We start from the raw sequence: 11,750 nt of genomic DNA, 5'->3' as shown, positions 1-11,750 counted from the left end.
TAAACAAGAAATGGGCAAGACATGGAACTCTTGTGGAACTCTGCCTCATTCATCCCCACCCATTGGCAAAGCATTATTTCAACATCTCAAGGCAAACGAGGCCTTCTAAGTCACTGTGCGCCAGGCTGATCGCGAAGTGTGGAGCGGATTTTCTGCCCTTTTGCAGTGACGCATCCCTGCTACCCTTTGAGGTCAGCAGCCTCCTACATCAGTGCCTAGACAGGTAGACAGGTAGCGGGCCAGCCCAGGAAGCCCGTGGCCCTGCAGGCTGGTGCTCATGGGTCCTGCGTGAGCAGGGACGGGGCGGGACGGAGAGCTGGCAAGGACGAGAAGTTTGCCTTCACATCCCTGCAGGAGCCTCTAGAAGAAGAGTGTCCTGCCCTTCACCTTAAAGGAGATTTGATTTACAAAATACAGGAAGGCAATCCTCCCATAAATCCCATAAATCCCAGCTCCTTTCTGGGGTTCCCAGAGCACTGGTGTGTGGGTGCTGCTCCGGGTATGTTGTCAGGAGCTGCCCAGGAGGGCTCGGGGCAGTCTGGGAGGGAGGCAGGGAGGGCCTGAGAAGGGAAGGACTCAGAGCACCCCAAGAGGGAGGGGTAGCCTGGGAGGGCAGAGGGCACCCCAGGAGAGAGGGGGGAGGCCCAGGAGGGGCCGGGGCACCCCACGGGGGAGAGGGGAGGCCCCGGAAGGGGCCGGACCCCCCGCAGGCGGGAGAGGGAGAAGCCTGGGAGAACTCGGGGCTCCGCAGGAGGGAGAGGGCGGCCCCAGCCAGGCCGGAGGGGCGGGGCCGGGCGTGCACGCAGGCGCATGCGCCGCGCTGTCTTCCCCCCGCTCCTCCCCTCCCACCGCCTTCGTGTTTCCGGCCGCTCCTTTCTGCATCCGGGGCACGAACACTCTCCGTTGGGGCTCGGGCGGCGGCCCCCGACCGGAACCGGAAGTCGATCCCGAGCCCGGCGGGGTAGCCGGCGTCCGACCCGTCAGCGGCGTGTGGCGGTCCCCAGGGGCGGCGGCCGCGCTGCTCCCTGCGACCCGGTCCGGCGGGCGGGCGGGCGGCCCGAGGGCGCGGCACCATGAAGCTGTACAGCCTCAGCGTCCTGTACAAAGGCAAGCCCAAGGCGGTGCTGCTCAAAGCCGCGTACGACGTGTCCTCATTCAGCTTCTTCCAGAGGTCCAGGTGAGCGGGCCCGGCGGCGAGGCCCCGGGGGTCGGGGAGGCCCGCGCGGCGGGGGCGGGGGCCTGGGGGTCGGAGGGGGCCTGGGGGCGGGGGAGGCCCGCGGGGCGGGGGCGGGGCTCCTCGGGTCAGGAGAGGCCCGCGGGGCGGGGGAGGCCCGGGGGTCGGGGGCGGGGACCTGGGGGTCGGAGGCGGCCTGGGGTCGGGGGAGGCCGGCGGGGGCGGGGGCCGGAGGCGGCCTGGGGGCGGGGGAGGCCCGCGCGGCGGGGGCGGGGCTCCTCGGGTCAGGAGAGGCCCGGGGGTCGGGGGCGGGGACCTGGGGGTCGGAGGGGGCCTGGGGGCGGGGGAGGCCCGCGCGGCGGGGGCGGGGGCGGGGTCCTGGGGGTCGGAGGCGGCCTGGGGTCGGGGGAGGCCCGCGGGGCGGGGGCGGGGACCTGGGGGTCGGAGGGGGCCTGGGGTCGGGGGAGGCCCGCGGGGCGGGGGCGGGGGTCGGAGGCGGCCTGGGGTCGGGGGAGGCCCGCGGGGCGGGGGCGGGGACCTGGGGGTCGGAGGCGGCCTGGGGTCGGGGGAGGCCCGCAGGGCGGGGGCGGGGCTCCGCGGGGCGGGGGAGGCCCGCGGGGCGGGGGGATGGGGTCCCGGGGCTCGGGGGAGGGTCGGGGATGGCCCGGGGGTCGGGGTGGGGTGGGCAGGGGGCTCTCCCTCCCGCATGGAGCCCTGAAATGGCCTCTTGCTCGGTGTGTGGACTGGGCCTGCGAGGAATCCTCCTCCTTTCGTTGGAGAAAGGCTGATGCTGTACTAGACCATTGGTGTTGTGCTCAGCGCTTTCCAAATTCTCGTCGTAATAGAATCGCAAGGAGACTGTGAATAAGTACAGATTTCCCAGGTTCACGCTCAGATGTGGTGAACTAGTAGGTGGAGGCCCAGGAATGTGTACTTTAAACCGACGCCTTTCTCCCGGTGATTCTAACCCGGGCGGCTTAGGGGCCACACCTGGAGAGCCAGTTTATGTTATCTGATGGGGTTTTTCCCCAGTTCGGTAGGAGAGGTCTTGTTACGCTCCGTTTATGGATGAAGTCATGAGGCCGCAAGAAATTATACCACGGCCAGCCAGGAGTCAAACCCAAATTTTATGTTTTTTCTGATTAAGCTCTGATGGTGCAAGAGGGTGTGTGCTGAAGATTTGGAAGGAAGCATGGGACGTGTAGGGCTTACAAGCGTCTTCAGTATTTCTGGACACCTTAATTGCAAGGAGGTGTGTGTGAGGAATGCTGCAGACGCCTCAGCCCGTTGGTGGGAGGGGTGGGATGACTCAGGCACCGACAGAGAAGGACCCTCCGGGCTCCGAGTCCAGTGGCCGCTGCCATCTGGCTCTGTCCTCACTGCTCCTGGGCAGTTGTTGTTCTTGATCAGTGTTCTGCTGGCAGGATCGAAAACAGTTCCTGTTCTTGTTTCGTGGAAACGTTTAGCTTCTTTTGGGGCCTTTGGGAAGTATCTTCTTGACGCTTAGCTTTTTCTACCACGGCCTCTGCTCTGCGTTCTGTGTCGTTGCGTTTCTGTGATGGAACGTCTGGTGCCAACTTGGGTGTTTTTTTTCTTCGCTGCCCGTGTATACCGAAGGTGCTCGGGGGTTTTACTGTGGGACCTTTGCCTCACTGCTTTGGGATACCCCTGCCAGTTCATGATGGTTGACACACTCAGTACTCTGGGCTCGCCCCCACCAGCACCTCTTAAAGCAGCATGTCGTCCAGGCCTCTCACCTCCATTCTTCCTGCCTCGTGGCTGCCAGACCCTGAGCTGTAAAACCTTCAGATGGGTCTCCAGCTTTTCTTGCCCCTGTGTGCAGACTTGTGCAACGAATGTAAGTCCCCCCTGTGTCTGGACACCGTCGTGCTGTGAGCTGTGTCTCTGCTTGGTTTTATTGCAAGGACGTCCTTATTTGGAGACTTTTTCTTGGTGGGATGATTTTGATCACATCACTCTCGAAGGAATGCTGGGCACCAGGTATTGTGCTAAGTGCCATTCACTCCTCCCAGCGAACCTGGATTTTGTGGGTTTGGCATGGGGCAGGAAGTAACGGGCTTGGGGGTCACACGGCTCCCAGCCGGGGACGTGCACTCCATGGCCGGAGGTCTTCACTCCACAGAGGGGCTGCCAGAGAGTCTCGTGAGCCAAGCTGTTGTCACCTGTGACTCTCCCATTCTGGCCCACTTCTCTGTTGGGCCCATGAGTGTCCTCTTCTCTCTCAGCCTTTGTACAAGTCACCTCCTCTTCCTCCTTGGCCGACTGCTTGCCTTCCAGAGTGCCCTGGACGGGATGCCAGGATGAGCCAGCACGCCCGAGGCCGTGTTGCATGCCGTAGCCCGCATTCACCGCAGACGCGTGTCACCCCGCAGCGTGTGGCCTGCGCAACAGCCGTGTCTGGTTGTGCACACGCTGGCTTCTGCTGCTCCCCGTGTCCCAGACTGTGCTCTGACCACAGCGTTACCTTGACTAAAGCCTGTAGAAAATCCCCACAAGGGTGGAAGTGAGTTGTCCTGATGAGCGAGGTAGCAAATAGCTGTGGCTCGAACGGCTGTGAGGATTTGTAAGAAAACAGCGTCTCTCCTTAGTCACTGAGGTCGGGAGGGAAAGGAACGAGACCCAGAAGCCACAGCCCCTTGGTGTCTCCACTCGGAGGCCACCTTCCGCAATGCTGGGGACAAGGTGACAGGAAGAGGTAACATGTGTTATGTTTCTTAGCGTTCAGGAATTCATGACCTTCACAAGTCAGCTGATTGTGGAGCGCTCCGCGAAAGGCAGCAGAGCTTCCGTCAAAGAACAAGGTAAGAGGACCCGCTGCCTCGTGCCTGCGCCGTCCCACTTCGGGCAACCCGGAGCTCCCCACAGAGGCGCTGCCCCGCGCGGAGGCTGCCAGGACCCCGCTCCTCTGCTGGCCGGTTCTCTCTTCCTCCTCTTTGTTCTGTTTACGCACAATTCTGTGCCCACTGTTGGAGTCTGAGCTGCCTGATTCAGTTTTTACCCTAAAGCTTAGACTTGCTTCAGATCGGGGTCTAGCTCTCGTGGAGCAGTAAGTGGCCTTCCTGAATTCTTCTCTTTTCGCCCACATTGGACACATCGCAAACAAGGATTCCCAGCGGATGCGGTAATACCGCATCCTGTGCTGCTTAGGTTTTTGACCAGGAATCCGAAAACTCGTTACGTTTTCTTCTTGGTTCTTACGTTCACTTTTTCATAACTCCGGTTTCCTGTAAGAGTCTTGAGGCTCTTCTTTGGGAAGCCTGTGTGACACAGACGACCCAGGAAGGACAGCTGTGTCACACAGATCGCGGGAAGCTCACTGGGCAAGACTAGGGCCCCAGCCCCGGGGGCCGTGTGTTGGTGATGCAGATGTCCGTTACGCTCGGGGGAGGGGGGCCCCCCCGTGTGTGCCCTGCGCAGCCTCCCTGTGCCGCCCACACCGCAGAGGTGAGATTGGACCGTGAACAGTGGTGTGTGGTCAGTCTCGCTCCGGGCCTGCCTCCCTGGCGGTCGCCGAGAGCTGTGTCCTCCAGCACTGACCCAGCCTCTCCCGTTCTGGGGAGTGCGTGCGCATCGGCAGCACATTTGCACCTTGCTTACTTGGGGACGTAAAGACAGAACCCACAGAGCGTCAGCAGCGATCCTGACCTCCCCGGCCCTGCTCTCATTTATCGCTGCCCTCGTCTGACTTCAGGAGCTCACGTTCTCTCTCTACTCTTTGTTCCTGCACGGTTAGCATCAGGCAGTTCTGCGTGAGCGTGAGTCGTTGGGATGAGAAGTTTCTCATTTGTCAGCTGTAATCCTTACGTTCCTTTTTCTCTGGGGGTATGGTTAGCCGTATCCTGTCTGAAGCCTTTTGAAAGTGACAAAAATTCATACCAGGGAATGAGAACTATTTTGTAGAAGACCTGTAGAGACTGAACCTCTGGATAATTTGATGACTTTTCGCACAGTCCTACTGGAGAGCAGGGTCAGCAGGACTGAATTTTTTCTGTAGGTGGACCTTCTCTCTTCTCTTCTTCCCTCTCCTCTCCCTCACCCCTCCAGCCCACCACAGCAGGAAACCTGATGCCCCAAGAGGCCTTATACGGGGCCACTCTTGTAGGAACTTTTTTTTTTTATATAAAATTTTACTTATTTATTTGACACAGAGAGAGACAGCAAGAGAGGGAACACAAGCAGGGGGAGTGGGAGAGGGAGAAGCAGGCTTCCCGCCGAGCGGGGAGCCCGATGCGGGGCTCGATCCCAGGACCCTGTGATCATGACCTGAGCTGAAGGCAGACGCTTAACGACTGAGCCACCCAGGCGCCGCCTCATAGGGATTTTTAAGCAGTTGGAGGCTGCTCGTCTTGTCCGGGGTCTCCAGCTCAGGAGCAGGACAGAGCGTCTGAGAGTTGTGGCTCTCGGAGACACGGCCAAGCCGGAGCTGGGGCTCCAGGATGTGACTGGGAAATGCAGCCGGGACTGCGTCCCCTGGGCGGTTTTCTGCACCCTTGGTGGCTCCTTTAGAGCCTGGCTCTGCGCACCAGGCCTCTGGGCATTTACTCGCCTGAAGCCGGTGTTGGGCCCTGCTGGTTGCAGCGCTTCGTCCTGCGCTGTCCTGTGTGAGTCTCCCTGAGCGACAGGCAGGGGCTCAGCAGTGTGACACTTTCATGATCACGGTGAGGATGTCCAAAGCCCTCACGTCACCATGCGCGTATCTAACCTCTCCCTAGAATATCTGTGCCACGTCTACGTGCGAAACGACAGTCTCGCGGGAGTGGTCATTGCTGACAGCGAGTACCCATCCCGGGTAGCCTTTACCTTGTTGGAGAAGGTGAGTTGACAGTGTGGCCGGGCTGGCCTTGGCCACCACTCTGGCCACTCTTCCTGCCTCTGCCTTCCCCCGGGGTGACTGTGGTTCCTGCGAGCCACGGCCGACTCTGTGCTCGGCCCTCTGGCCACCCCCCTCGGTCAGGCCATCCCTGCACCCCGGGCGCTCCTTTCCCCCAAGTGGGTCCAGCTCCGCCATGGGGCTGAGTGCCACAGTGCTCGTCAGAAACCTCTCGAGGATGCTGGCCTCTGGCCTCGCTGAGCACTGATCCTTTCACAAGCACGTGAGATCTGCTGGTTGCTTCAATCCAAAGGATCTAGCTCCCTTTTTGAAGAACTATTTGGGAAAATGAGAGGGAAGGGACCTTTTGTCCTAGAATCGTAAAACCTGATAGAAGTGGAAACAGGTAGTTTAAAATTCTGATACTTTTATTTTTCTCCAGATGAGATTCGTGTCAGGTTGGGTACACTTCATTTTTAATTGCCAGAAATCTTAAAAACTTGAGCCTAGATTTGCCCCTGGCCGTGAGCTGTGCTCCTCCCTCTGGAGCCTGACAGCCTCTCTCGGGCTGTCCGTTCAGGCTCCGTGGCTGCAGGTGCTGATGGGCTCCTCTGTCCTGCAGGTACTGGACGAATTCTCCAAGCACGTGGACAGGATAGAGTGGCCAGTCGGATCCCCTGCTACCATCAACTACACGGCCCTAGATGGCCACCTGAGTCGGTACCAGGTAGGGTGGACAGAAGCCGCCAGGAGTGGCCCTGCGGGTCATGGCTCTGGGCGACTTCCTGGCAGCCTTGGTGTTGGTGTCCCCCTGAAACACTCAGGGCTCACACTGAGATCTGGAACCCGAGCTCCACAGCGGGCTTTCCCTTTTTTGCTGTGTGTGTGAGCAGCCTGTGGTTGGTGAACTTGGCAAACCCTGTCCGGCTCCCTTGGTTTGAGCTTTGTTTCCAGGTGGTCCCTGTACTCCTGATGTTGTTTTGGGCTCTTCCCTAGAACCCCCGAGAAGCTGACCCCATGACTAAAGTGCAGGCTGAGCTGGATGAGACCAAAATCATTCTGGTAAGCGGGAGCAGGGGTGAGTGCATCCTGGAGCTGGGTGGCGGGGGGGGATGGTGCCAGGTGCACAGTCAGGCTTGGGGTTGGGGGAGCCCTCATGCAAATGCTTCGCTGGAAGGGGTGGTGCCTGCCTCTCCCCAAGCGTCTGAGGCCCCAAAGCCAGACCACCCAGGCGACCTCGGGTCTACGCTGCCTGCACCCATCTGGGTGCAATATCCCTGTTGCACGAGAGCCCTAGCCGAGACCTGCTGTGGCCCTGATCCCTCCCCGCTGTGACGGTCTCTCTTCTGGGCTTTGCTTCCGTGCCGCTGCTGCCCGCCCCCCGCCGTTGGTCTCCAAGCCCAGCAGGTGCCTCTCTCCAGGGTGTGGGCTCTGGGGGGCAGGAGAAGCCGCCCGTGCTCGCTAAACACAGACCGGGGGTCCCCAGGCCCGGTCAGGAGAGCAGGAAGCCCGCGCCTTCCCTGAGCGCTCTGCTGGTCTGTAGCTGCTGCTTCAGCGTCTCTCTCTCCCTGTGTTCCTCCTTCTCTCTTTCTAACTCCAAGTTCTCTTTGGCACTCGCTGTGTCTGTTCTCTCCGCAAGTTTGGTCCCGTGGCCTCTGCCTGGTCACTGGTCCCTGGCTTCCCACCTGCCACCATTGTGTCCGGACAGTAGCCACCGATCTGTGGTTCTTCCGCTTACTGTCCCCCAGGATCTCCCAGGAAAGCTCTGGGGTCAAGTGCACACTGCCTGGCGCTCACGCAGGTGCCCCACGCGCCGGCCTCCCGACGCCACCGCACGGTCACGACCAGTATACGCGCCTCCCTGACAGGCGTGTGAGCCCTCGGGGCCGGGAGCTTGTCCCTGTCCACCCCGCTCCCAGTAGGTGGCATACGTGGGACACCAGTGCCCAGCAGCTAGTGAACCTTAAGTGAGTGGCAGAGGGGCCCAGAAAAACGCTGCGGGCTCTGGCTCGGCCTTAGCGCCCCGCGCCGTCTCCGGGGCTTGGACACTGGCCTGGGCAGGACCCAGGAAGCTGCGTTCTGTGGAAACCATCGGGGGGTGCTGCAGACGTCCCGCTGCGGATGACGTGGTTTGGGGGCTGTGGGTCGGAAGTGAGGTGTGAGGGTCTTCCGGTGTCTCCGTCTCTTCATGGGCTTCTCCGCGTGTTCTCCCCGAGCGCGGACAGCTGGCATGGCGGTGGCTCCCAGTGCCCTCAGAAACGGGCTTGCCGGCCGTGCCGCCTCCCCGTGCGGCCCTTCGCCTCGTTCACTTCTCGCGCCGGCAGCCGGAGTCGTGAGCTCTGTGTAGAGAGAGACGACTCGTTCCCCCTCCTGGGCCGGCCCCCGTCCAAGGGCCCAGGCTTGCGCTCCTTGCTCCAATGAAGCCCAGGAGGGGCTCGCAGGTGCTCTGGCGACGGCCGTCCGCGCGGGCCCTCCCCGAGTGCAGCGTTGGAACACGGGGCCCTTCAGGCAGCGGGAGGCGGTGTGTCCAGTGGGAGTCCGCGTGTCTACCGTGGCTGCGAGCGGGGTGGTGTTGAGCCTGTGCTCGGGGTGCCCGGGACGGGCTCCGGGTCCTGCTCGGCTGGGACGCTCCCGACGCTCACATGGGGGCAGGAGCCCACAGGAGAAGCACCTCCCGTGACGGAACCGCAAGAGGGGCTCGTGTCTGCTTGCTTCGTGGACACGGAGCGTCTGCTTGTTTCTGTGTCCAGCACAACACCATGGAGTCCCTGCTGGAGCGAGGGGAGAGGCTAGACGACCTGGTGTCCAAGTCCGAAGTGCTGGGAACACAGTCCAAAGCCTTCTATAAGACAGTGAGTGCCAGCCCTCCCGCGGGCTCCCGCCACCGACGAGTTCCTAGGACGTTGGGTGACGCGTGGGGAGAGCAGAGGGGGTGGCCCAGGCCAGGCAGTAGTGCAGGGTCTCGGGCACCGGGGGAGCCAACGTGGGCAGAGGCCTGTCCCCCCCCCCCCCCCCGGCTCCGGCTGCTCTCCCTGCGCCCCCGGCCTCGCTTGTTCCTGCTGCACGCTGAGCGGGGAGGCCTCCAGGCTTCCCAGAGCAGCCCTTCCACCTCTGTTCTCCTTGACAGAAGTGGCCGGGCACGCACCTGAGTTTTCCTGTGAGCCTGGGAGGGACACGGCCATGGGGCTCGGCGGGGGGCGCGCCTGTGAACCCGTTCTCTGAGGACATTCTCAGAACGAGCCCTGCGCACGGGGCCGGGTGGCGCTGGGGGACCCAGGCTGGTGCAGAGCCAGACGCTCGGTCCACCTGCAGGTGCTCTCCGTCCCCCCAGCCCACTCCGTGGCCCCTGCCTCCCGGCCCCCACCGCCCACCCCGGCCTGTGGGCCGCCGTGGCGCTGCCTCCGCCTCTCCAGCCCCGGTGTGTTTCTGTCCAGGCCCGGAAACAGAATTCGTGCTGCACTATCATGTGATGGCAGCCCGCGGAGGCCCCCGTGTCGAGATGGCCCGGACACCGGCATCAGACCCGCAGCCCCTGGAGAAGCAGAGCCGCCATGGAGAGACCCACGTGGGGACATATTTTCACTTGGGAGCTCCTGGCAGGAACTGAGGGGTCGTGGAAGGGCCCGGGGCTGGGGAGCATTCAAACTTACGTGTCCGGTGATTTTTGAAAAGCTCGTTTGAGGCCCCCAAAGGTGTATTCTTGGGCCAGATGAAACTATAAACTCTGAGTGACTCATAGACGCTGAAGGGGCTCGTCTCTAACCCCTGGGAAACCTGTGGGCCCGCGACTTGTGCGAGGCCCCCGGGGAAGTCGGAGCCAGGCTTGTTGGTCCTCGGTCCGCCTTGGGGTGGTGTTTGTGCGCTGACCGTATTAACACTCTAGTAAAGCCAGGGTGAGCCCCGATCACAGGACGGAGGGGGCGGAGCGGGGGATGGACCTACGGCGGGCACAATCGCGGGGGATGAGCAGGCCAAGGCCCGCGCTGGGACGAGCCAGGCGCACAGATGCACTTGTGCTGGACTGACTGCTTGCCGAGGGCGTGGCTCATCCACAGGACACAGATGCCTGTGGGGTGGGGGATGTCGGCCCTGCCTCACAGCTTAGTTTTGCCTTCCGGGTCACAGCAGCGGATATTGTCTCTCTCAGCCCGTGTTCACCTGCCTCTCTGGCAACAAGACTGTGTTAGCGACCACCTGGGGCCTGCGTGCCTTAGCAAGTGGCCTTTGCCGTGGCCACCGTTCCTGGCCACCAAGACCAGGTGCCAGCCATCCTGAGGACTCCCAGTGCCCCACGTGTGGCCTGATCTCCGCAGGAGCACTGCTGAGAGCGCCCCCCCCCCCCCCCAGCAGCACGAGCCCCAGCCCTGAGCCCTGCCCACTCCCTCAGGCCCCACTGCCATGGTCCAGACTGCCTTCCCTCATCTTGCAACGCTTCCTGAGGATGTGAGCCTGTGATGCACTCTTGGGACCTGGTCCCTTCAGAAGCCCCTGCTGGGGCTGTGTCAGACAGGGTCTCGTCCTCTGGGGTCCTTCCCTGAGCATGCTGGTTCTTGCCCTACCCAAGAGGTCCCGTTGTCCTGACACAAAGTGCCGGGCCCTGAATTCCCTTGTTTGGACCAGAAGGTGGCACCTTCGTGGCTTTGGAGGACCCCTGCGCCCCACCCCAGCAGGTTTACCCACCGGCTATCCTGCTCTGGGCACTGTGCTGGCCAAAGGAGTTGGCCTACTCCTAAAATAGCCTGCCCGAGGGACCCCCCTGGAACGCGCAGGCCCAGTCTGCTCACTGGTGCCCAGGGGGCTGTGACCTCCCCTTAGGAAGGACCGTGGTGTCTGACTCCAACTTTGGAGGTCGCTGGGGCAGAGCTGCAGGGAGGGCCATGGGGGGGGGTGGGGGGCTGGCTCAGGCCCAAACCAGCGTTTCCCCAGCTCCTGCGGTCCCACGTGGAAGCCTTTGGCAAAGAGTGTATTTTAGTAACTGCTGCCTAACTTCTCTGTTCTATCTGAAAGATTCTTATCTGGATAAAGTTGTCTTTTGAAATTCCAAAATAGTCCTCTGCTTTGTTCCAGCCTCAGGGGCCTCTTTCCTCGGGAAGCCTGCCCTCCCTGTGTGCACCTGCGGGGAGCGCCTGTCCAGGGGAGGTGGCGGCTGCCTAGATCCTGCCCCCGCCAACGGCCTTCCTAGCAGGAGCCAGGGGAGCCCTAGAGCCGACCTAGGGGAACCGGCCTGGGGAACTACTGCACAGCCACGGCAGCCTGCGCCATGTGGATGGAAACTCCTCGGGGGGGGGGGGGGGCAGCCCTGCAGGTGTGGGGGGGCATCCGTGCCTCCTGGGGTGCGTGCAGGCCAAGGAGTCTCCAGTCTGCTCCCAGTTTAGGGAATGAGTTTGCTCGCTGATCATCAGAGGGTCTGAAGACTTCTCTGCCTGTTTCATTGCTGGCCCTGGGCCTTGCTTTCAGCCTTGTGACCCTGGAAATGAGAAGCAGCCTTGGGATTTCTGGCTGGACCAAGGGCACCAGCTTTTTAGTATGGGGTCTTCTGAGGCCCAGGGAGCTTTGCTCAAAGCGGGGTGCCACTTAACAGGGACCAGCCGAAGGCTGTCTCATGGGCCCGGCTCCGTAGTTGCCCACCGAGCCCGCTGCGGGTCGCACCCCACACCTCTGGGCTCAGGAGCGTCCGGGGCGGGGCGGGGCTGCGCTGTGCATCCGTGGGGAGGCCTGGCCTGGAAAGTGTCCTCGGATTACAGC

At 62.1% G+C, this 11,750-nt stretch overlaps 1 protein-coding gene across 3 annotated transcripts; it reads left to right on the top strand.

Annotated features, from left to right (window-relative positions):
- Window positions 1–248: 248 nt before the first annotated feature.
- On the top strand, window positions 249–11,051 carry YKT6 (YKT6 v-SNARE homolog). Of its 3 annotated transcripts, XM_054505377.2 has the most exons (8): window positions 249–1,177; window positions 2,322–2,426; window positions 3,914–3,996; window positions 5,908–6,008; window positions 6,628–6,732; window positions 7,002–7,067; window positions 8,756–8,857; window positions 9,440–11,051. In XM_054505377.2, the coding sequence occupies exons 3-8, from the start codon at window positions 3,927–3,929 to the stop codon at window positions 9,473–9,475; spliced, it is 480 nt and encodes a 159-aa protein (XP_054361352.1). In that variant the 5' UTR covers window positions 249–1,177; window positions 2,322–2,426; window positions 3,914–3,926; the 3' UTR covers window positions 9,476–11,051. The 3 variants fall into 3 exon arrangements, with proteins under 3 accessions (XP_054361352.1, XP_045720959.1, XP_064431643.1); XM_045865003.3 differs by lacking the exon at window positions 2,322–2,426; XM_064575573.1 differs by lacking the exons at window positions 2,322–2,426; window positions 8,756–8,857.
- The last annotated feature ends 699 nt before the right edge of the window (window positions 11,052–11,750 follow it).

This window comes from Mirounga angustirostris, unplaced genomic scaffold (genome assembly GCF_029215605.1).
Source record: "Mirounga angustirostris isolate CCGP_5_RB_7025 unplaced genomic scaffold, mMirAng1.0.hap1 SCAF_12, whole genome shotgun sequence".
Classification (NCBI taxonomy): Eukaryota; Metazoa; Chordata; class Mammalia; order Carnivora; family Phocidae; genus Mirounga; species Mirounga angustirostris.
This window is presented reverse-complemented; position numbering and strand designations above follow the sequence as displayed.